Here is a 23621-nt window from a genome sequence, read left to right as displayed (position 1 = left end):
AAAGATTAAAAATTCCTATCACCTAGTGATGTTGTAGCCAAAGTTAAGTCTTGGAGCACACATTACTCATACGCCTGTGGTGATGCTGGTATGAACAAAACTACTGCATTACCAGATGTTTAAAAGTATAGCACACACACACACAATTACAGTGGTAGGCTATACCATCTAGGTTTGTGTAAGTGCACTACGATGTTTGCACAAAAATGAAATTGTCTAACGCATTTCTCAGAACATACTCCAATGTTAAGCAGCACATGAATGTGTTCCCAGTCCCTTCCCCTCAGGCATCAGGACTAGGTTTTTAGTGCTTTCACCATTCCGGTGTCTTTCATCTGAACACATGCTAGGTTAGTTCTCAGAACTGAATGCAATATTCTTGCCATGATCTGATCAGCACGGAGTAGGCGAGACTTTCCCTTTGCTCGCTCAGATGCCTAGTCTTGCCTGACATCTTGTCTCAGCACATTCATCTGGTTGTTTCTTCATATATATATGGGACAGATAAATAAATAGATAATATGGACTTCAGCAAAACGGGAAACTTTTTTGCTTCAAAGGATGCTAGTAAGAAAAAGAAAAAAACCCCATAGAATTTGCAAACTATGTATTTGATAAGGGTCTAGTATCCAGAACAAAGAACTCTTACAACTCAATGAAAAAAAGCAATTAACCAATTTTTTAAAATGAGCAAAGGACCTTGGCTGATATGGCTCAGTGGATTAAGTGCTGGCCTTCAAATCAGGGGGTCACTGGTTCGATTCCCAGTCAGGGTGCATGTCTGGGTTGTAGGACAGGTCCCCAGTAGGGGGCACTCAAGAGACAACCACACATTGATATTTCTCTCCCTCTCTTTCTCCCACCCTTCCCCTCTGTCTAAAAGTAAATAAAATATTTTAAAAAATTTAAAATAAAAATGAGCAAAGGGCCATCTGAATAGATATTTCTCTTAAGCACATGAAAAGATGCTCAACATTTTTAGTCATTAAGGAAATGCAAACCAAAGCCACAGTGAGATACGCCTTCACACCCATGAGAACAATATAATCAAAAGGACAGACAATAACAAGTATTGCCAAGGATATGAAGAAATTGCTGGTGGGAATGTAAAAGTGGCTGTAATGTAATGATCAAAGTGGCTGGTGGTACCGCCACTTTGAAAAACAGTCCAGCAGCTCCTCAAAAGATTAAACATAGTGTTACTATGTGACCTAGTAATTCCACTGCTAAGTATCCCACACCCAGGAGAATTGAACCATACTACAAAACCTTGTATATGAATGTTCACAGCAACATTATGCATGAAAGCCAAAAAATGGAAATAACCCAAATGCCCATTAATTGACAAATGGATAAACAAAATGTGGTATATCTAGATAATGGAATATCAGTTGGCCTATATAAAAGAAGACAGACACAAAAGGTCATATTTTGTATGATGCATTGCTAAGAAATGTTCAGAGCAGGCAAGTCCACAGAGACAGAGAGTAGACTAGCGGTTGTGAGGGGCTGGGTGGAAGGGCTAGTAGAGAGTGACTACTAGTGGGTTTCTCTTTGGGGTGGTGAAAATGCCCTAGAATTAGATTCTATTTGAATGCCTTCAACTTTTATAGATTCTTTCCAAGCTCCTTCATGTTGCCATAGATTCTTTGTACTTCTTTAAAAATAATTTTAGTATTTTATTATGTTTTCCCAGACAGAAAATATAAGATTTTTCTGTGCTTGATTAGGTCAGCCCAGTGTCTCATCATTTGCGTATTCTCCAAGTCCAGCGTGGCATGTATAACAGACATGACACTTTCTTATAAACATGTGTCGAATATTAAAATGAATCTAACAATTAATTCTTATACATTTAATATAGCCACAATTAATAATTCATAGACTGCTGTATATACAGACCCTTCCAGGATTAACACTGTCTAATACTAACCTTACGTGGCTACTGAGCACTTGAAATAAACCTAATCTAAGATCTACTGAAACTATGAAATATAGATCTGATTTTAGGGCATGAAGCATTTCATTAATACATTTTTATATTAACTACAGATAGAAGTAATCCTTTGGGTATGCTGGAGTAGATAAAATACATTATCAAAATTAATTTCACTTATTCTTTAGTGTGTTTTTTATTGGTGTGGCAACTTGAAAATTTTTAATTACATATGTAGCGCATGTTATATTTCTACTAGACAGTGCTGTTCTGGAAGTTTCTGGGTTGGTGATGGGGAAAAGAGAGGTCAAAGACTGAGGACTAGATATATAGCCTCCTTAGAAAAAGGGCAACAAATCAAACTGCTTGCATAGCTCTAGAAGTCTGCTAGCTAGAAGAACCAGACCATTCAAGTGGACTCCGTAAGAGTGAAACATGAGGGAATGCAGGCATCTAAGAATAAAAATATATTATTTTGATGAACTGATATATCTTTTTAAGATGTCTCTATCGGACTCTCTTTTTTGATCTGCTCTAAAATTGCACATACCTACACAGAGGGATCAAAAAGTTATACCCTCACTTATGGACCACTTTTTGCTTGCCTCTTTACTTCATTTAGTCAATCCGGATCCTTTGGCCTGAAGTAAAAACTCCAGAGATTTCAGTTTTTTCCAGTCTCTTGTCTCAATCATCCTCTGGCAACATGATCTTTTCTCAAATTTTAAGTGTCTCTGGATTAGGAGAAATAAGCATTTAGTCAATTTTGTCATTACTGACCTGCATTTCATATTTCAGAGTCATGTGGAAGCACCAGGATCCCATGCCTACCACTGAAATTAAAACAAACAAACACAACAATTAGCATTAAATTCTTTGGAGGTGGACAGAGTGACTTCAAAAGACAATAAGACATTTCAAAGCACTGAGCTGTTTTCTTTTAATTTTATTTATTTTTAGAGATAGGAAAAGGGAGAGAGAAAAAGGGAAACATCTGCATATGAGAGAAACATGGATTGGTTGGTTGGTTGCCTCTTGTACGCCCCCAACCAGGGACCTGGCCCATAACCCAGGCATGTGCCCTGACCAGGAATTGAACCTGCAACCTTTCGGTTTGTGGGGGGATGCCCAACCCACTGAGCCACCCCAGCCAGGGCTCAAAGCACTGAATTTTAGGGAGTACAAAGTTTATGAAATCTGCGGCAGGATATAGTAGACCGTGTAGAAGCTCTATAATTAATGACATTTTGGTAGAGAAAAAAAGAAATACAGTGTAAGTTCTCTTAAATTCCCTCTAATACCTGATTTACTAGTTTAATCAATATTCTCCATTCTTTCTTTAAAATATATTACCTGATGCTTGGGGTAAGCTTTAATGCCATGGATGGTTAGCTATTCTTCACTGCTTTGCACATCTGAGCCAAACAGCTGAAGTGTATGCTTACTAAGAGTCAGTGGGCTATGTGTTATTCCCAAACCTGTTTAATGCCATTGTATTTAATTATCAGAACTATGACTGCAAAAAGAGAGCTACCATTTCTACAAAAACTATTTTAAATGCTTAAAATGCATTTAATAAAAGTAAGTTGCTAGTAAAAATTGCAGTTGAAATTACGTGTGGGTAAGATATATGTTACAGATTGGGAAAAATAGTAAAAATCTATGATTCTACATTCATGTCTCAAAGTTCTTTCCAAGTGCCTCTATTTTAAATAAACTGCTTTCATTTTAGGGTTTAAAAATGTTTTTTAAAAGACTAAGCAGAACTATAATTAGAATCCTATATTCAAAGGCCATGCCCCATACCATATAATTGTCAAAGATGGTACAACTACATTTTAATTAAAATAAACCTTGAAGGTGGGTGTATATATATGTTTTCAATAATTATATGCTTTGACTTTTTAAAAATCAACTGACCAAATATCAACCCCTATCACATGTGGTAACTGAGCTTCTAGTGTGATTCCTTAGCTTCTGTCAACAAGCATTTATTAAGAACCTATTTGCCAAAGTCAGTTACAGATGCTGAGGTACAAAGATAAGGCCCAGCTCTTGGCCTTAGTGAAGCAGATAGTCTAATGGAGGGCACAGGCTGATAACTGGAAGAGGCCAGTACCTGGAGGTATGATATGGAGATATGCAGAGAGTACCATGGGAGCATAGAAGAAGGGCACTTATGAAGAAAGTTAGAGTCATGCGGATACCAGGATACTTAGCCTTAAAGATGCATAGAGGTTAGCCCAACAAATGTAGTAAATGTGGGCATCACCAAAATAATTTGTACAAAGCTACTTGAGAAAAATTTCAAACTCTTTGTTATTCTTGCTTTTATCAAAAAGAAAATCACCACACAAATGATTAGATTCTTTTTACTGCTCAAAATGAGACAAGAGAAGTAAAATGTTATTGTACTTGTTTTATTAAAGAAACGGGGAAGCAGGATGGTTGGTGTCTTTTTGCGAAAGGAGAAATTAGAAGGTGCAAAGGTAGGTAAGTTAATGAAAGGGTAAAAAATAAACACCATGAATTATTTAAAGTCACACAAGATACTATGAAGTAAAAAAATAAAAGTACAGTGGGATGAGTTCTCATCCTGAAAGGGAGACTGACCACTTAATCACACCTCACTGGAGGACCCAAACCTTTTCAAATGTTATCTTGGTACTGCTTACATATAGTGTAAAAGTCTGATTTTTCTAGAGCTCTGTAAAATTTATTTCTTTTCAACAACCCATTTAAAATTCAAAGTAATGTAACAGAATAGCATCACTTTCTTCCACACAATATTTTAAATTTTGATACTTTAAAGCAAACCACCAATATTTGCAAAGTTTACCAGCTTGATGGAGATACAATTTACTGGTATATACTACAAAATTAATTTACTGGAAGTGCACAATTTGATTTCTAGTACTCTCATAAAGTTATGCAACCATCCTACCTAATTTTAGAACATTTTTCATCACCCCAAAGAGAAAGCTAATACCTATTAGTAGTCACTCTCTATTTCTCCTGATATCTATCCCCTCCTCAGCCCTAGAAAACCATTAACTCACTTTCTGTCTAGATTTGCCTGTTCTGAACTTTTCATGTAAATGGAATCATACAATAGGTAGCCTTTTCTGTCTTTCTTTCACTTAGAATAACATTTTCAAGGTTCATTCGTGTTATACCATGTATCAATAACTCATTCCTTTTATGGATGAATAATATTCCATTGTATGGACATACTACATTCATTTATCCATCACTAGCTTATGGACATTGTTATAAATTGCATGTTTGTGTCCCCTCTAATTCATATGTTGAAGCCTCTAACCCCTAACATGATAGTGTTAGGGGGTGGGGCCTTTGGGAGATAATTAGGTTTAGATGAGGTCATAAGGATGGGACCTCAAAATGGGATTAGTGTCCTTGTAAGAGGAAGAGAAAGGACGTCACTCTCTCTGCACCTGCAAGCAACAAAAATGGGCCCTACAACATCTGCAGGCTAAGAAGAGGGCTCTCAACAGGAACTGACTAGACCAGCACCTGTAACAAAATAAATGTCTGTTGTTCAAGCCAGCTAGTCAATGATTTTTTGTTATGACAGCTTCAGCTAAGAAAGATGTGTTATGATTTCATGTATTGGCTATTATGAATAATGCTGCTGTGAACATTCCTATCCAGGCATAGCTCGTTTTATTGTACTTCACTTTATTGCCCTTCACAGACATTGCATTTTTCACAAAAAGAAGGTAAGACCCTCCACCAGTGAAGACTACAACTCACTAAAGGCTCAGATGATGGTGAGCATTTTTTTTTTAGCAATCAAGTATTTATAATAAATTAAAGTATGTACATTGCTTTTTTAGACATACTGTTATTGCACACTTGATAGACTACAGCACAGTGTAAACAAAGCTTCTACAAAATGCACTGAGAAACAAATAAATTCGTGTGACTTGCTTTATTACGATACTTGCTTTACTGTGGCGGTCTGGAACCAAACCCACAGTATATTTGAGGTGTGACTGTAACCTAGAGATGATTTAAAGTACACAGGAAAACTGGAGTAAAGACAGTGTATTTGATAATTGTTGCTGGAAAACTGGGCAGATACATGCAAAAATGTGAAACTAGACTACCTTGCACCATCTACAAAAATAAACTTCAAAATGAATTAAAGACTTAAATGTAAGACTTGAAACCATAAAGCTCCTAGAAGAAAACATAGGCAGTAAAATCTCTGACATTTGCCTTAGCAATATTTTTTTCTGTTATATATCCTTGGCAAAGGAAATAAAATAGATAAATAGGACTATATCAAACCAAAGTTTTTACATAGCAAGGGAGACCATCAACAGAATGAAAAAATGACTTTCTGAATGGAAGAAAATATTCATCAATGATACATCCAATAAGGGGTTAATATCCAAAATTTATTAAAAACTCATACTACTGAACATAAAAAAAACAATTAAAAAATAGACAAAGGACTGAACAGACACCTCTCTAAAGAGGCATACAGATGGCCAACAGACATATGAAAAAAATACTCAATGTTGCTAACTATTGGAAATGAAAATTAAAACCACAATGAGAGTTCACCTCACACCTGTCAGAATGGCTATCATCAATAAATCCACAAATGACGAGTGTTGGTGAGAATACAGAGAAAAGGAAACACTCATGCACTGTTGGTGGGAATGTAGGCTGCTGCAGGCACTGTGGAAAACAGTATAGATGTTCCTCAAAATATTAAAAATGGAACCACTTTACGATGACCCAGCGATTCCACTTCTAGGTATTTATCTGAAGAAACAAAAAAAAAACAACAACCCTAATTTGAAAGAACATATGCACCTCTATGTTAATTGCAGTGTTATTTATAGTAGCCTAGATATAGAAGCAACCCAAGTGCCCATCAGTAGATGAGTGGTCAAAAAAATTCTGGTATATATATATGTGTGTATATATATATATATATATACATACACACACACACACACACACATATATATATATATATATATATATATATACACACACACATCTATACACACACACAAAGGAATATTACTTGGCCATAAAAATGAAATCTTACCATTCGAGACAGCATGGATTGACCTAGAGGGTATTACGCTCAGTGAAATAAGAGAAAAACAAATACCATGTGATTCCACTTATACATGGAATCTAAACAACAAAATAAATGAACAAACAAAATTCAAATAAACTTGTAGACACACAGAACCAACTGCTTGACGCCAGAAGGGAGAGGGGTTGGAGAATTGGGTAAAAGAGGTGAAGGGGTTAAGAAGCACAAATCAGTAGTTTCGAACTAGTCACGGAGATGTGGGCCACACCGTGGGGAATTCAGTTCATAGCGTTACCATGGACTGTACTTGCATGGACTGGGTGTGGGCCCGGGCAGGTGCTGGAGGTGTAAGCTGGGGTGGGGAATGGGACACTCTGTGAGATGTGCAATCATCTGACCATTGTACTATACACCAGAAATCAATATAAAATAATGTTAAAGATAAACTGTAATTGGGAGAAATAGTACACAGGAAGATGTGCAGCGGTTATAAGCAAATACTAATGCCATTTGATATTAGGGACTTAAGCATCCTTAGATTTTGGTATCTGAGGGGGTCCTGGAACCAATCCCCTGTGGATATTGAGGGACAACTGTATACATATACAGACAAAGATTAACATGACCAGTTTTGCATTCTAAAATACATAATTCTGGTTACAGGGGAGAACAATGTCTACAGGACTAGTCTCCCAACTTTGACAGCAAAAAAAATTTTTAGCAACCCCATACATGTATATTATTTATAAACTGCATACCTACTGTGGCCTATGGTAAGGACCTGCATAATTTGGCCTCTGCCTAAACCTCCCCAACCTCATATTCTGCCACTTTTCCCCTTCATTACTAAAAATATTAGGGGAAGTGAACAGATAATTATAATATGGTATATTAAATGCAGCAACAGAGATGTACGTTATATTGACTGGGAGTACAGAAAAGGGTCATCTAATTCTATAAGGGAGCTGAAGAAGGTTTAAAGAATGGCTTTATAGAGTATATAACACCTAAAATGAATCTTGAATGACAAACATGGTGAACTTACTAGACAAAGAGGTTACAGGCAGAGACGTATACAAACATGTCACTAAGACTAGTGAGTAGGTGGACAAAGCTATAGTGTAATGTACATGTGACTGGGTCATAGAAGATGCGGCTAGTAAGGCAGAGAATACAGATTAGGCTCAACCTGCCAAGAAATATAGGTTTTCAAATTGGTTCTTTCTTTAAAGGAAAAATGGCTGAATTGAAAGAGGCCTGCCTAGCTGGAGAAAACGGATAAAATTTAGCCCAGTAAACCACTTTTCAGCACTGGCAGGCTATAATTTATCAATAGGTGCATATTTTCTGAAATGTTATCCAAATTGACACAAATAAAAAATTCAAGAATGGGAAGGTGAGTTATTTAGGCCAACAGAACAAATGTGAAACATGTTAAACAATATTCATTGATTGTTAAATTACACAAATTAGAAATTCTGGAGATAAATCTAAGCATTTTTCTTTTTTTCCTCTTGCATGCAAATTGATTGGTCCAATCACTCGGAGAATGAAACATTTAATTAATATAAGGGTGACTCTTAGTTAACATTTTATATAATGTTTCCATTGAAAAGATGGAGTCATCAAAGTTAAAATAAAATTCACAGTTATAGGAATTATCCAGAGCATTTCAAAAATCAAGTAACGGGGACAAGTTTTCCCCTCTGGCCATGGCTGAAAAGAAAACTGAGGCAGTCAAAATAGTAATGGAATTGGAATAGAGGTCAATGTCCCATCTGTATCTTCTGATTAAATGTTCATTTCATAGCACTTGACTACAGTTTTAAGAGCCTCTCAAGCATATAATAGAATTTCACTGTGTTGGAACATCTTGATTCAAATACTTTGGCATGCTACCAGTCAAAGTTTTCAAGGTTACAACAGAATAAAGATATTTTCTGATACATATTCATTTTGACTGTAGAAAGAGTGCATAGTGGCTTTGGAATCAGGCCTTAACTAGAAGCCCAGGTCTATCATTTACTACTTATCAACCTGAGTAAGTTGCTTAAATCTCTTTGAGACTCAGTTGACTCATCTGTAAAATAAGAACAACAATGTTTATCATGAAAGGTTACCTGTGAATTACCTAGCATGTATCTGGCATAAAATAGGTTATCAAAATTTTTTATTTTCCAATCCCTAACTCAAGATATGAGAAAATTCATGTACATAGAGAATGGAATATTTAGATTTTGGAAGTAGGTTAACTTATTTGCCATGACACAAAATTAAAAGCCCAAGAAATACCCAGTTTCTTTTAAATTACATCATGATTTACCATAATGCGTAAGAAGGGACCCAGCATAGATTAAGAAGAAGGACATATTAATTATAAAGTACCAAAGGCATTAACAGTATAATGTGTGATTATTTTAAATCTATGAATGATTTAGTGTTATTGGTAGTGTCAAAACAATGTCAGCTACAACTATAGGGCATGTAGAGTTGCACTTTCCAGTTAAACTTAGCATTCACGTTAGAAACGAAATGCACTGTCACATCAGGGAGGTAGTAGAGTGCTACGGTTAAAAACATGAGCTTTGTAGAGCTGTCCTAAGAAGTTTGGACTTTATCCCTAAACTGATGGGAAGCCAATACCGCACAGGGGGCAAACACAAGGCCTGCCAGCTGAATCCGGCTCTCCACCTAAGTTTTATCCAGCCTGGCACCTTGTTTCTACCCAGTGGCAGCACCAAGCTCCTTGCCCCTAGTTAAGGAGTAGTTACATTTATACAGTCCTAGAACTACATTCAGCCCTTTGAAGGCAACTGAGAGGATGATGTGGCCCCCAGTGAAAATAAGTTTGACACCCTTGCATTAGGGTATTTAAGAATGGTGTTTCTAATTGTTTGCCACCTACTCTAAAGGGAATTGATCGCTCACTCCCTTTTCTAATCTATCACTAATCTAGTATATAACCTTATAGTAGTAATACACAGAGAAGCCAGAATATCCTATTGAGTTTTATCAATGTGTTTTAGATTACTTTTTTCCTTCCCATTCTACATAAGGATGTTGCAACATTAGTAGGTGGGCTACTACATTAATTTAGCAACTCATGGGCTACCACATTACTGTAGTAGGCAGAGCAACAGCTCCAAAAGATGTGTACATCCTAACCCTGTGACTATGTTGCTTTAAACAAATTATTACAGTATGCCAACCTAATCATCTGCATCGTCAAAAACAGGAACCTTTGGGAGATGTGACTATGGAAGAATGGTCAGAGATATGTAAAGTTACTAACTGTGAAGAGGAAAGGGGTATGTGCAGCCATATAAGCTGGGAAAGACAAAGAAACTGACTCTCTCCCTAGAGACCCTCCAGAAAGGAACACAAAACTGCCTACACCTTGATATTAGCCTAGTGAAACTTGTGTCAGATTTATAATCTACAGAGCTGTAAGACAATACATTTATCTCATTGTCTAACCCACTTAATTTATAGTACTTTATTATAGGCACAATAGAAAAACAATATGATCACTGAAACTTGGCTAACATATTAGTTACTGAACAGTGTACCTGAATTGCCTTTTAAAAATTAATAAGAACTTTGGCTCATTTTCAAACTCTCAAGAAAAGTAAAAAGGCAAGCTGAAGACTGAGAGAAAACATTCACAATTCATACATGACAAAAGGCTTACATCCAGAAAATGTGACACAAAAGTCACATAAAAAAAGACAGACAACCCAATTTAAAAATGGGTAGAAGACTCATCACAAAGAAGGCACATTACAAAAGATGATATCAAAGGGCCAATAAACTTTTTAAAAATATATTTTGATTATGCTATTACAGTTAGTTGTCCCATTTCCCCCTTCATTCCCCTTCACCCTGCACTCCCCCTCCCCCCATATTCCCCCCCTTTAGTTCATGTCCATGGGTCATAAGTTCTTTAGCTTCTACATTTCCCACACTACTCTTGCTCTCTCCCTATTTTCTACCTACCATCTATGCTACTTATTCTCTGTACCTTTTCCCTCTTTCTCCCCCTCCCAATCCCCTGTTGCTAACCCTCCATGTGATCTCCATTTCTGTGGTTCTGTTCCTGTTCTAGTTGTTTGAAAGGAATAAGATAAACCACAATTTGTGATTTTGGGAGTAAAGAGAAAAATTAAATCTCATGGAACAGACTTTTTGGCTTGGTTCTATTTTAGATAATGCAGTTTTAAATTACTGGCTTAAAGCTCAATGATTTCAGCCATGTGCCACCTAATGATGGGGATATGTTCTGAGAAATGTGTTGTTATGCAATTTTGTCCTTGTGCAAACACCATACAGTGCACTTACACAAACCTGTATGATAGAGCCTGCTACATACCTGGGCTATATGGTATAGCTTATTGCTCCTAGGCTATAAACTTACACACATTGTTACTGTACTGAACACTGTAGGCAGTCTTAGCAGAATGGTATTTGTGTAACTAAACATATCTAAACATAGAAAAGATACAGTAAAAATACAGTATAAAAGGGGTTTTTTTTATATGGTACACCTGTTTAGGGCACCTATCATTTAAGGAGCTTACAGGACCGGAAGTTGCTCTAGGTCAGGCAGTGACCGAGTGGTGAGGGAGTGTGAAGGCCTAGGGCATTACCATACACTACTGCAGACTTTATAAACACTGTACACTTTGGTTACACTAAATTTATAAAAATATTTTTCTTTCTTCAACAATAAATTAACTTTGGTTTCCTGTAACTTTTTACTATATAAACTTTTTATTTTTTTAAACTTTCAACTCTTGTAGTGACATTTAGCTTAAAGCACACACACTATATAGCTGTACAAAAATATTTTCTTTCTTTCTTTAAAAAAGATTTTATTTATTCATTTTTAGATAGAGGGGAAGAGAAGGAGAAAGGGAGAAAAATATTAGTGTGTGGTTGCCTCTCCAGTGCCCCCTACTGGGGACCTGGCCCACAAGCCAGGCATGTGCCCTGACTGGAAATCAAACTGGCAATCCTTTGGTTCACAGTCCACACTCAATCCACTGAGCTATACCAGTCAGGGCCATTTTCTTTTTTCACATCTTTATTTTGTAAGCTTTTTCTATTTTTAAATTTTTCACTCTTATTTTTAAATTTTTTTTGTTAAAAACTAAGACACCAAAAGCACACATTAGCCTATACCTACACAGTATCAGTTTCATCAATATCACTTTATTCCACCTTTACATCTGGTCCCCCTGGAAGGTCTTCAGGGGCAATAACAAACATGGAGCCGTCATCTCCTGTGACAACAAGGTCTTCTTCTGGAACACCTACTAAAGAAGCTGTCTGAGGTTCTCCTGGTGGTTTGCTTGGTTTGTTTCTTTTTTTCATCATAGGTTTGCTTGTAAACAGATAATGTGCTATGAACATTTCTCTCTAAAAGTGAAAACCTTTTGGTGTTGGGGTCCAAGTTTTCAAAATTTTTAAGGAGCTTGTTGAGAACTGCAAAAGGTTCTGCTAAACCCTTCACTGTGAACTTTCTTGAGTGTTCTTCTCCTCCTGTGGTTTGTTTTCTTTCCTCTTCTCTAACTATGTGTTCCTATTTCAGTTCCAACAACTTCTCATCAGCCAACTCCTCAGGAATCACCTGGAGGAGCTCCTCGATGTCATCCCCATTCCCAATCATGTTTAAGTTGTTAGCTATCTCAACCACAGCCTTGTTGATTTCTGCAAACTTCTTACCCTTGGAAAATCCTCTGAGGCCATGAACCAACCTCCTGAGTGTCTTCTTCTACATGCCATTCATATCTTCCTTGGTAACACCACTCCTAGCCCAAGTAGTCACTGCTTCAGTCAGAGATGTAATCCTTTCAAAATTGCATCAGTATCTTCCTCAGTTGCAGCAATAGCCAGGGCAAAGGTCTGCCTCAGACAGCAGGCCTTGAAAGTTGCTGAAACTCCTTTATCCACTGGTTGGATCAAAGAAGTAATGTTTGGAAGGTGAAAAGCCACTTGGATATTGAGTTAAAAATCACCAGTAGAAGGAGGATGTTAAGAGCATTATTAATAGCAAGCAAAATCTTAAGTTATGTTACTCTCCAAAGAGTACTTCCCCATTTCCCTAGCATAGCAAATCAGGAGGGCATCTTGGAAAAGGAGGTGGATCGTCCATGACTCACTATTGCCTCTGTTGTACAATGGCAGTGTGTACTGACATGCTTGAGGCCTTGACATTTTCATTGTGCTGGACTATAAGCAGTTTCAATTTGTATTCTGCAATATTGCCTCCAACCAAGATTATCATCCAGTTTAAAAGCCTTGAAACCTGGCATTGACTTGGCCTTCTTGTAGATGAAAGTGCTTTCAGGCATCTGTTTCCAGAATAGGGAGGTTTTCATCCCTATGGAATATTTGCTCTGGCAAGTAATTTTCCTCCATGATCAGCTTATCTCGAGTTTTTAAAGATTCTTCAGCTCCCTTTGTATCAGCACTTGCAGACTCACCACTTACTTTCACATTGTATAATGAATAATGATTCTTGAATCGTTTAAACCCCAAAGCTAGCAGTAAATTCAACATCACAGTCCGGTCCAGCCTTTTCTGTCATCATCACTAACAAATGTTTTACTGTGGCCGTGAACACCACGCTGCTGAGGAGGATGTACTTCTATATTTGCTCTTCAATCTGGTCTATCAGAGCTTTCTCTAGGTCTGATGTAGGCCCTTCTCAAACTTTTGTTAGTCTCGTTGCCTTAACAAGGCAGATCCTTTGACAGTTTCTGTCACTCTGTTCTTAAAACTATAGCTATTGTGGAATGAAATGGGACATGCCTGACCAGCAAGCAATAACCATCACTGAGTTTCCATCTTCATAGTCCTCAATCATTTTTAATTTTGTTTCTAGGTTAATCACTTGCTGTAGTCATTAATGGTAACAATACAGCATGAGATTAAATCAATCACAAGAGAAAATGATACAATCAAGAGACTCAGTAAACACAAGATGAGGTGGCTGCCAGTGTAACACAGCGTACTGTTTGACAGCAAACTTTTTTTGGAAAGAGTACACTGTAAAATAACCATAAAGCTATAGCCCTGACTGACGTGGCTGACTGGGTTGGGTCTCATTCTGCAAAGCAAAAGGTTGCCTGTCAGTTCCCGGTCAAGGCACGTGCCTGGGTTGCAGGCCAGGGCACGTGCCTGGTTGGGGGCATGTGGGAGGCAGCTGATTGGTGTTTCTCTCAGTTACACATCGATGTTTCTCTCCCTTTCTCCCTCCCTTCCCTTCTCTGTAAAAATAAATAAATAAATAAATCTTAAAAATAACCATAAAGTATAATAAATACATAAATCAGCAACATAGTCATTAATTATCAAGTAAGACAGTTGTGTGTGCTGTATTTACAACTGGCCGCACAGTAGGTTAGTTTATACCAGCACCGACACAGACATGTGGGCAATGCTTTGTGCTCCATTAGGATGGTCACAATGGCATTAGGTCTAGATAATAGGAATTTTTCAACTCCATTTATAATCTTATGGGACCATCGTCATACATGTGGCCTCAGTTGACTAAAACATTACATGGTGTATGACTGTAAAAGCATATAGATCTGGGTTCAAGGTATGTCTTCACCATTCACTAGCTGTGTAATCTTAGTCAAGGTACTTCTCAAATACTGTACTTATAAAGTGAGATTGAAGAGTTCCTCTCAATCTCACTTTATAAGAGAGGTTATGAGGAGTTAATATAAATTAATGTACTTTCTACAGAGCCTGGTATATAATAAATGTTCTATGAATGATAACTACTGTTGTCTCTTCAAACCCCAGCAATATTAATAGCAAATTTTATGGCCTCATAAAAATTAAGGACTAAGCCGGTATCACATGAAACTTGCAAAATTCAGTCCTAAAGTCAAACACTAAGTAATCTTAATAAGAAACAAGATGAAGACCCAAAATGGAGTCCCTTGTGCTAAAGTAAAGCCCCATCAAGACTTAATACCTAACCTAAATGCAACTTCAGCCTCTCCCAAGAGTGGAATTTTAAACCTATCAGTCTTGAATTTCCTGGTCAGTGCTACCGAGGTAATCTGCCTCAGAAGACACTCTCTGCCCTCCCCCTTGGGAAGGTGATGCCTGAGGTAATACACTCTTTTAACTTTCTTGTCCTCCCCATGACCATTTTTCCCTATAAAAAGCCTTCATTTTGTGCAGCTTCTCAGAACACCTTTGTCTTTACTAGATGGGATGCTGCCTGATTCATAAATTGCCTAATAACGCCAATCATGTTCTATGAATTTACTTGAAGTTTTGTTCTTTAATAACCATAATCAGGTAGACAGAATTTAGCTTTAAATAACTTGCCTATACTTTCAATTTATTGTCCTAGTTTTATTATAGATCAAGGAATAGTAAACTCATTTGAATTCTTCATCATCTCTCTCTATATAAGCAGGAATAATTTTGGTTTTAAAATGTTTACTTAGCCCTGGCTGGTGTGGCTCAGTGGATTGAGTACCAGCTTGCGAAACAAAGGGTTGCTGGTTGGGTTCCCAGTCAGGGCACATGCCCAGGTTGCAGGACAGGTCCCCAGGAGGGGTTGTGCAAGAGGCAACCACACATTGATGTTTCTCTCTACTCCCCTGCCTTCTCTTCTGCCTAAAAATAAAATCCTTTAAAAAATGTTTACTTAAAACAAGTACTAGGTTCTTATTTGTTCTTCAATTTAATAGCAAACTTTACTGAGACCTATTAGAAAAACAATCAGAGAAGATATCTTTGATTCTTCTGTTGATCTGTTATGAGGATCTCTTCCTTTTATAAAGTGTGTATACTTGGGATATAATGCAGTAGAAAAATAAACAAAGAAGAAGAGAAAGATAGACAAAGGGATTAGGTGGTTTCAAAGCAGCTATAACTGGGATGGTGAATTAAACTGACATCATGCTTACTGGGAGAACTAGCAATTGCTATAGGACATAGGTGGGAAAAATATTTAAAAAGTTTTAACTTCTAATTTCCCTAATTCTTCCTCATTTCTCAAATTGAACCATTTGAGAACAAGTTGCAGAGACTATGACCTTTTACCCCTAAATATGTTAGCGTGTGTCTCCTAAGTAGGGACATTCTCTTATATAATCACAGTACAATGATCAAATTTAGAAAATTTATCATTAATGCAATATTATTATTTTATACACAAACAGGTCACTTGTCTCATAGTGCCCTCACTTTGGGTCCCTCTGACATTCTTCTCATCATCTGATGCATGTTATGCACTTTCAGTAGCAATACTGCACAAATGATGCTTCCTTTTCAGTGCCTCGCTCCAGGAGGAACCAGTTTCTTTATACCATTATTAATGACGTTCAATTTAATTATTTGAATAAAGTGTTATTGGCCAGATTTCTGCAGTGCTACCATTTTTTCATTTGTAATTGATGAGTAATCTGTCAGGAGACACTCTCAGGATGTGTAATTATCATGTAATTATCAATCCACATACTTTCACCCCAAATTTTTAACATTCACTGATGACTCTTACTGAATCAATTACTACGATGGTAGTCCAAAATGGTTATTTTTCTTTTTTTAAAAGCCCCGTCATTTTGTTTATATTTATAGCTGGTAATTCTGCTCTTTAAAAAATGCTTTTTCTTCTCATACCATTTGTTTGTTGATAGTTAATATGAAATTGTGAATTCTTTATACCATGTGTTATAACTTGATACTGTTATCTTTCATTTGGAAGCTCAGATTATCCCAGTTTTGCCAAACTGCCTTCTATGTCATTTTAGCACAACCCGCTCATTTTTTGAGCTCTTACGTACTTTTTGGCATGACAAAATGTTCCAGACTCATCTTGTATTTTCCTTGCCTCGTCCCAAGAATCAACCATTTCTCCAAGAAAACTTGATTCCTTTTAGTGAGGAAAAACGTTTAGGAATGAAGGCCTTGACACTCAAAGTGTTCATTGCTACTTAAGCCTCATTGCTTCTAGGTCCTTTTAGAGTAGAGAATATGTGAAAATCTTTTCTTTTTTTTAAATCATGCTGATACCACTAATTCCAATTTAATACCATAGAGGTCTTCCTGGCCTTCCTCCAACCAAATTTATCTCCTTTCTTCCATGAGAAACAGCCTTCAACAGTATCAGTTACATTTCCTCATTTGTTTAATCCTAATATGAATACAAAAATAACTCCAGAATTACTATACTCATACCACCAACAATAACTATACAGTAAATAAAATTAGAAAAGTAAAGTTCAAGATTTCACTGAATTTCCTTTTGTGTTCAAACTGGAGATAAGTAATGAGACTACCATTCTAAAGTTAACTGAATAGTTTCACTTTCTCCTATGTGGTTATATTTTCCATTTGATAAACAATACAGTACTTTTTATCAAGATCTTATATCTTTAGAGCAGTTTTTAGGTTCATAGCAAAACTGAGGAAAAGATACACCTTATACTCCTTGCACCCCCACATGCGTAGTCTCCCCTATTACTAGCACCTCACCACAGTGGTACATTTGTTACAATTGATGAACCTATATTAATACATCATTGGCACCTGAAGTCCACAGTTTGCATTATGGTTCACTCGTGGTGGTGTACATTCTGTAAGTCTGGACAAATGCATAATGACATGTATCTACCATTATAGCATCATTAATAATAGTTTCATTGTTCTAAAAATCTGCTATTTATCTCTCCCTCCCAACTCCTGGCAATCAGTGAAAAGCACTGATCTTTTCACTCTCTGCATAGTTTTGCCTTTTCTAGAATGTCATATAGTTGGAATCATACAGAATGTAGCTTTTTCAGAGTGTCTTCTTTCACTTAGTAATATGCTTTTAAGGTCCTTCCTTGTTTTTTGCATGGCTTGATAGCTCACTTCTTTTTGGTGCTGAAACACTCCATCATGTGGAAGTACCAGTTTATTTACACTTTCACCTACTGAAGGATATCTTGGTCACTTCCAGGTTTTGACAATTATGAATAAAGCTGCTAAAACATGTGTGAAGGTTTTTGTGTGCACATACGTTTTCAATTCTTTTGGGTAAATACCAAAGGGCATGCTTGCTGAATCATATGGTGACTATAAGTTTAGTTTTTTCAGAAACTGTCAAAGTGGTCATACCATTTTGCATTCCCACCAGGAATGAATGAGAGTTCCTGTTACTCCACATCTTCAGCTGCGTTTGGTGTTTTCAGTGTTCTGTATTTTGGCAATTCTAATAGATAAGTAGTAGAATCTCACTGTTATTTTAATTTGCATTTCCCTGATGACAGTTGATGTGGAGTATCTTTTCATATTATTCATTATTCACATATCTTCCTTGGTGAGGTATCTGTCTGTTATGTAGGTTGCTTGTTTCATTATTGTTGACTTTTACATTTATATTTTATATAAATGTTGTATATTTTATATACGACAAGTTTTATGCATATTTGGGTTAACAGTCCTTTATCAGGTGTGCCTTTTGCAATTTGTTTTTCTTTGTATTCAAGTCTAGGATCCCTCCCTTCATTTCTCCTACTCCTATTCTGGTTGTTCTAATTATATTTTTTGAATATGTAAAATTGTAACATGCTTCCAAAATGAAATACAAATGTATACAGAGAAACGTCTCTCTCTCCTCTATCCTCTCTGTACAGCCCCTCGAGTAACCAATTTCATTATTTTGTGGTTCACCCTTTCTATGTCTCTTTCTGAAAAACTAAGAAATTAATTAAATATATTGAATATTTAATAAGGGCTATTTAAGAAAGGCAGAAAAACAAGCAAGAGAATCCAAATGAGATAAAGAAATAAAAACAGTCAGAGGGAAAGGGATTGAAATGGAAGATAAGCAAAGATCTAATATGTATATAACTGAGTCTCTGAAGAAGCAAAACAATGAAACAGAACTTGTATTTAAAATTAATTCTAGAAGACTTTCTGAAAATGAAAAAAGACCAGAATCTACATACTGAAAGATCCACTTCTGCCTTATAAAACTGACTTGGAATGGTCAACTCTGAAACGCAGCCTAATAAAAGTACTACATTTTAAAAGTGAAAAGTCCTCAAAGCTCTGGGGAAAAGATCAGATTACTTCAAAGGGCAGGAAGATTAGGCTCCCTGTGGACCTCAACAGCAACATACAAAGAAAGGTACCAGTGGAACAGCATTTTTAATGAAACCAAGGATTTTATATTCCAAACAAGTTGAATCAATTCTAATTTTATTTATTTGGGAGAGGGGGATGATATATGTATTATCAGTTCCTAATTTTTTTATTTGTTTCTTTGTTTGAGTCTACTTAATTCAGAGGTATTGTAATACAGTTCCTTTTTGCTTTATAATTAGTTGTGGAGGAAGAATGTCCATGAGTCAAAAGGTTTTGATTCTCATTTTCTCTCTCTCTCTGTAAAAATTTTGTATGGATGTAGACTGCTTTATTAGGGTCCATTTTGTGTAAAGAATAAAGGTGTGGGGTGGCTTAAAAATCTGTAGTTCAAGACTGCCCCTTTCTGTCAGAATAGTGAAGTTCAGTATCCTTTTTCATATATATTTACTTACTGGTTCAGGGTGTGTGTAGGGGAAGGGTCTGATATGTTTAGAAGTTCTTTTGTTTCAGTAGGATCTTAATTCCTCCCTCTGACTTCCTTCTTTCCTTTTACTAGCCCATCTCCAAAGGGTAACTCCCCTTTTCTATTTATCTCTTTCCCAGAAGTAATATAGTCCCCAAATTGTCACCATAGGTCTTATATACTTTCAAGACTCTTGCCTCTAGCCAGTACTGTGATCTACTAGGTCTTAGACTGCTTTCAGAAATTTTGTATTTATTGTGAAGCTTTACCTCTCTATTGGTTTTTTGTCAGATTTAGGCCCTCAAAACTCCTCTTTTCCATGTAGTTTTCAAATCTCCCTAAGTCTAAAACATCAAATACAGTTCCATTAAAATGTGGTATTTATTTCTTATTCAAAAACATTTTGAAGTTCATAGTCTTCTTTTTCTCTTAGGAAAGCTGGAAGTGTGGGTTAAGTATGGTTTAATTTACATTATTTCTTTTTTTAAAAAAATTATATTATTTCTTAATCTCTATGGTTTCAGGGAAAATGAGTGGACAAATTCTAACTTAGGAGGCCACCAATATCCTCTGACAACCTGGAAATCCGTCAGATCTTTTTATTACTATTGTTATTACTGATTGTGATTGTGGTATTTTATAAACGTCCTTAATACACCCCAGGATTTAAAGCAAAGGGCTAAATTTGTGGACTAGTCTTCCTCTTGAAAAAAACTCAAGTAACTTTCTTAAAACACCATGCATAGACAAACTGATCCAGAAATCAAAGTCTCTCATATCACCCTGGCTCAGTTAGTTGGGCACCCTCTGGCAAAACAAAAGGACACAGATTTGATTCCTGGTCAGGGCACCCGCCTGGGTTGCAGGTTCAGTCTCCGGTCAGGGCACATATGACAGGTAACCAATCAATGCCTCTCCCTCGCACTTCTGTTTCTCTCCCTCTCTTTCTCTCTCCCATCCCTTCTCTCAAAAAATAAATAATAAAACAAAAAAAATGTCTCTCATATCCAATTACTAATCTAGTATAGTAGAATCTGATATGATACACTATAGCTTACAGTACTGTGGTAGTTAGAAGTCCTTAGTGCTCATGTATAAACAAAATCTACTTTGAGCTAAAACAAAGGAAATTGTGTTTAATTTAGAAAGTTATATAACAGAAACAAACTAGAATCCATGTTCTTTGCTATTTTTGTCTTTATGATGATAAGGCAATAACACGACAGAGTGATTTTCCCATCTGGGGCTCTAATAAAGTTCATTCGTCCATCTATCCAATATCTATTGAGGACCACGAAACTGCCAAATAATAGGGATACAAAGGTAACTAAGGCAAGCCCTTGCCACACAGGAAGTAGAGGAATATATGGAAGTTGCAGAAAATCAGATACAGTGCAGTGTTCTTTACAAAAAGTCTAAAAATATGCAAACCATACTATATATTCTTTTAACAATACATATACCTGTAGTATAAATACAAAGATGTGGGAAATAATAATTAAATTCAGTATAAAAGTTCATTCCGGGAGGTTGAGGTGGGAGAATGAGGGGAATTAAATCAGGTAGGAAAAATAAAGGAAGCTCCAATTTTATCTAGAGTTTGCTTTTTTTAAAAAGATAAAGTAAGATCTGAAATAATTGCAAAGTGCTAAGATACAACAAAAGTTGATAATAAGATACATGGGTTATCTGTTACATTACCTCTAGTGTTTTCTGTATGCTTAAAATAGTTTGTGATTCAAAAAATGTGTTCAATTGATTCTGGGCAGAATACATTCAAAATTCTAAGTAAATGATTTTTCAACATTGGAGATGAGGTCAAGACAAATAGAAGATTTGTGAATCTTTAATTCAGAAGTTTTGGAACATGTTTAAACTGTGTAATAACACAAAACTGAGAACCGATATTAGAAATGAGTGAGAAAAACAGCCCAAATACTGTACATCATGTTGTAGATGAAGTGTTATACATACCTGTGAGTGCTAAATAAGAAGCGATGTACCGCTTTTCCAGTCCATCTCTAACACTTTGAATCGCACCAAAAATTGGAGGTATAATCATAATCAGGTTACTCACTGTATTCCCTACAGGAGAAAAACACAAGGAGATAATTACGTTAATCAATACTACTTTAAATAAAGATATATATACTTGGCCCTCAATAAAAATTAAATAGATAACCTCTCAGAAAGATAGTGGAACAATATTTACAAGTTGCTAAAATTTCTTAAAAGAATGCAAGTAGCCCTGGCTGGTGTAGCTCAGTGGATTGAGCACGGGCCTGTGAAGCAAAGGGTTGCCGGTTCGATTCCCAGTCAGGGCACATGCCTGGGTTGCAGGCCAGGTCCCCAGTGGGGGACACATGAAAGACAACCACACATTGATGTTTCTCTCCCACTCTTTCTCTTTCCCTTCCCCTCTCTCTAAAATAAATAATAAAAAAATATTTTTTAAAAAGAATGCAAGTAAAATAGATACCTTCAGACAAAGGAAACTAAGAATTGTCAACTTGATCATCCACTAAAGAAACTTCTAAATTCTAAAGGCAAAAAGAAAAAATATCTCAGAAAAAGCCCTCAAAGATACAGCAGAAAACGAGTTGGAGAAGGCAGCCTACATCAACGCCAGTAAATGTAGGTCCCTGGATACAGTATGACAAGATATAACACAGGATTGAGTTAGCTTTGTCTACCAAATTAAACAGCAATAAATTGGGGTTTGCATTTTGCATTTCTTTTTAAAATGTCATTTCTCTGGTGCTGTTTTTAGTTTCTAGTTTCTGATTCTAGTAAAGTATGAAAGGCAATGACTCTTAATCTGATCTTTGTTCTTGTCTTTACAAAACAGATCTCAACCATGAACAGCAAAGAAACAATAAAAAAACAAACAATAACCCAAATAAACAGTAAAATGGGGAAAGATATAGTTAAACTATTTTATAAATTGATTCTGAGCAGAGTAAGTGGTACAATACATTCAAAATTCCAAATAAATGATTTTTCAACACTGGAGCTGAGGTCAAGACCAATAGCAATTAATGGACACATACAGAACACTCTACCCTACAACAGCAGCTACATTCTTCTCAAGTGCATATGGGACATTTTCCAGGACAGTCCATACATTAGGCTATAAATTAAGTCTCAACAGACTTAAAAAGATAAATATCATCTACAGTATCTCCTTCAGCCACAACAAAATGAAGTTAGAAATAAATAACAGAAGGAAAACTGGAAATTTTCACAAACTTATGAAAATTAAACGATGTATTTTTTAAACAACCAATGGATCAAAGAAGAAATTACAACGGAAATCAGAAAATAGAGAAGACTCCAAATGAATACACAACAGAACAACATTGACAGAACACAACAAAAACAGTGTTAAAGAGCAATTTTATAGCTATAAACACGTAAAAAATAAGTATCTTCAATCTGATTTGAAAGAATGCTCTTTAAGAACATGAAAATATACTATACACTGGTAAAGGTAACTATATATAGTCAAATTCAGAACACTCTAATACAGTAATATGATAGTGTATTAATCACTCTAGTATAAAGGTAAAGGGAAAAATTATTAAAACTGACTAGAGTTTATAACAATGTTAATGAATACGCAATAAAATATAGGTAAATGATGATATAAAAACCTAAAAGGCTAGAGTTTTAGTATGGGAAGTTCAGTTATCAGCATAAAAGAGGCTGTTACACGTCAGCAACATGGTAGCCACAAAACAACCAAAACCCATAGTAGATAACACAAAAAATTAAGAGAGGGAATCAAAGCATACCACTACAGAAAATCACCAATTCACAAGGCATCAGGAGATGCAGACAGGTGTAAGGGGAACTACAAAACAACCAGAAAGGCATTAATAGTCCTCAGTAGGCATTAGTAAATCCTAACCTAGTAATTATTACTCTAAATGGCCCTGGTTGGTGTGGTTCAGTGGACTGAGAGCGGGCCTGCAAACCAAAGGGTCCCCAGGCAAGAAACACGCCTAGGTTGTGGGTTCAGTCCCCAGTCCGGG

The 23621-nt window shown here is 36.2% G+C and overlaps 1 protein-coding gene across 2 annotated transcripts in view; it reads right to left on the bottom strand.

Moving 5' to 3' along the window:
* The window catches only part of ACER3 (alkaline ceramidase 3), a 115981-nt gene that overhangs the window by 47586 nt on the left and 44774 nt on the right, over window positions 1-23621 (bottom strand). Inside the window, exons 1-3 of one of the 2 annotated variants that reach the window (XM_037138097.2) lie at window positions 22067-22085; window positions 21562-21672; window positions 2717-2769 (exon numbers count right to left, since the gene is read on the bottom strand). In XM_037138097.2, coding sequence (XP_036993992.1) covers window positions 2717-2769; window positions 21562-21649 — 141 coding nt within the window. In that variant the 5' untranslated portion in view covers window positions 21650-21672; window positions 22067-22085. Of the gene's footprint in view, window positions 1-2716; window positions 2770-21561; window positions 21673-22066; window positions 22086-23621 lie in introns of those variants that run through there. The other variant, XM_037138096.2, reaches the window with a different exon arrangement.

Source organism: Artibeus jamaicensis, unplaced genomic scaffold (assembly GCF_021234435.1).
Source record: "Artibeus jamaicensis isolate MK-2021 breed Jamaican fruit bat unplaced genomic scaffold, CSHL_Jam_final contig_64, whole genome shotgun sequence".
Taxonomy (NCBI): Eukaryota; Metazoa; Chordata; class Mammalia; order Chiroptera; family Phyllostomidae; genus Artibeus; species Artibeus jamaicensis.
Note: the sequence above shows the minus strand (reverse complement) of the source record. Positions and strands in the feature narration are given on the sequence as shown.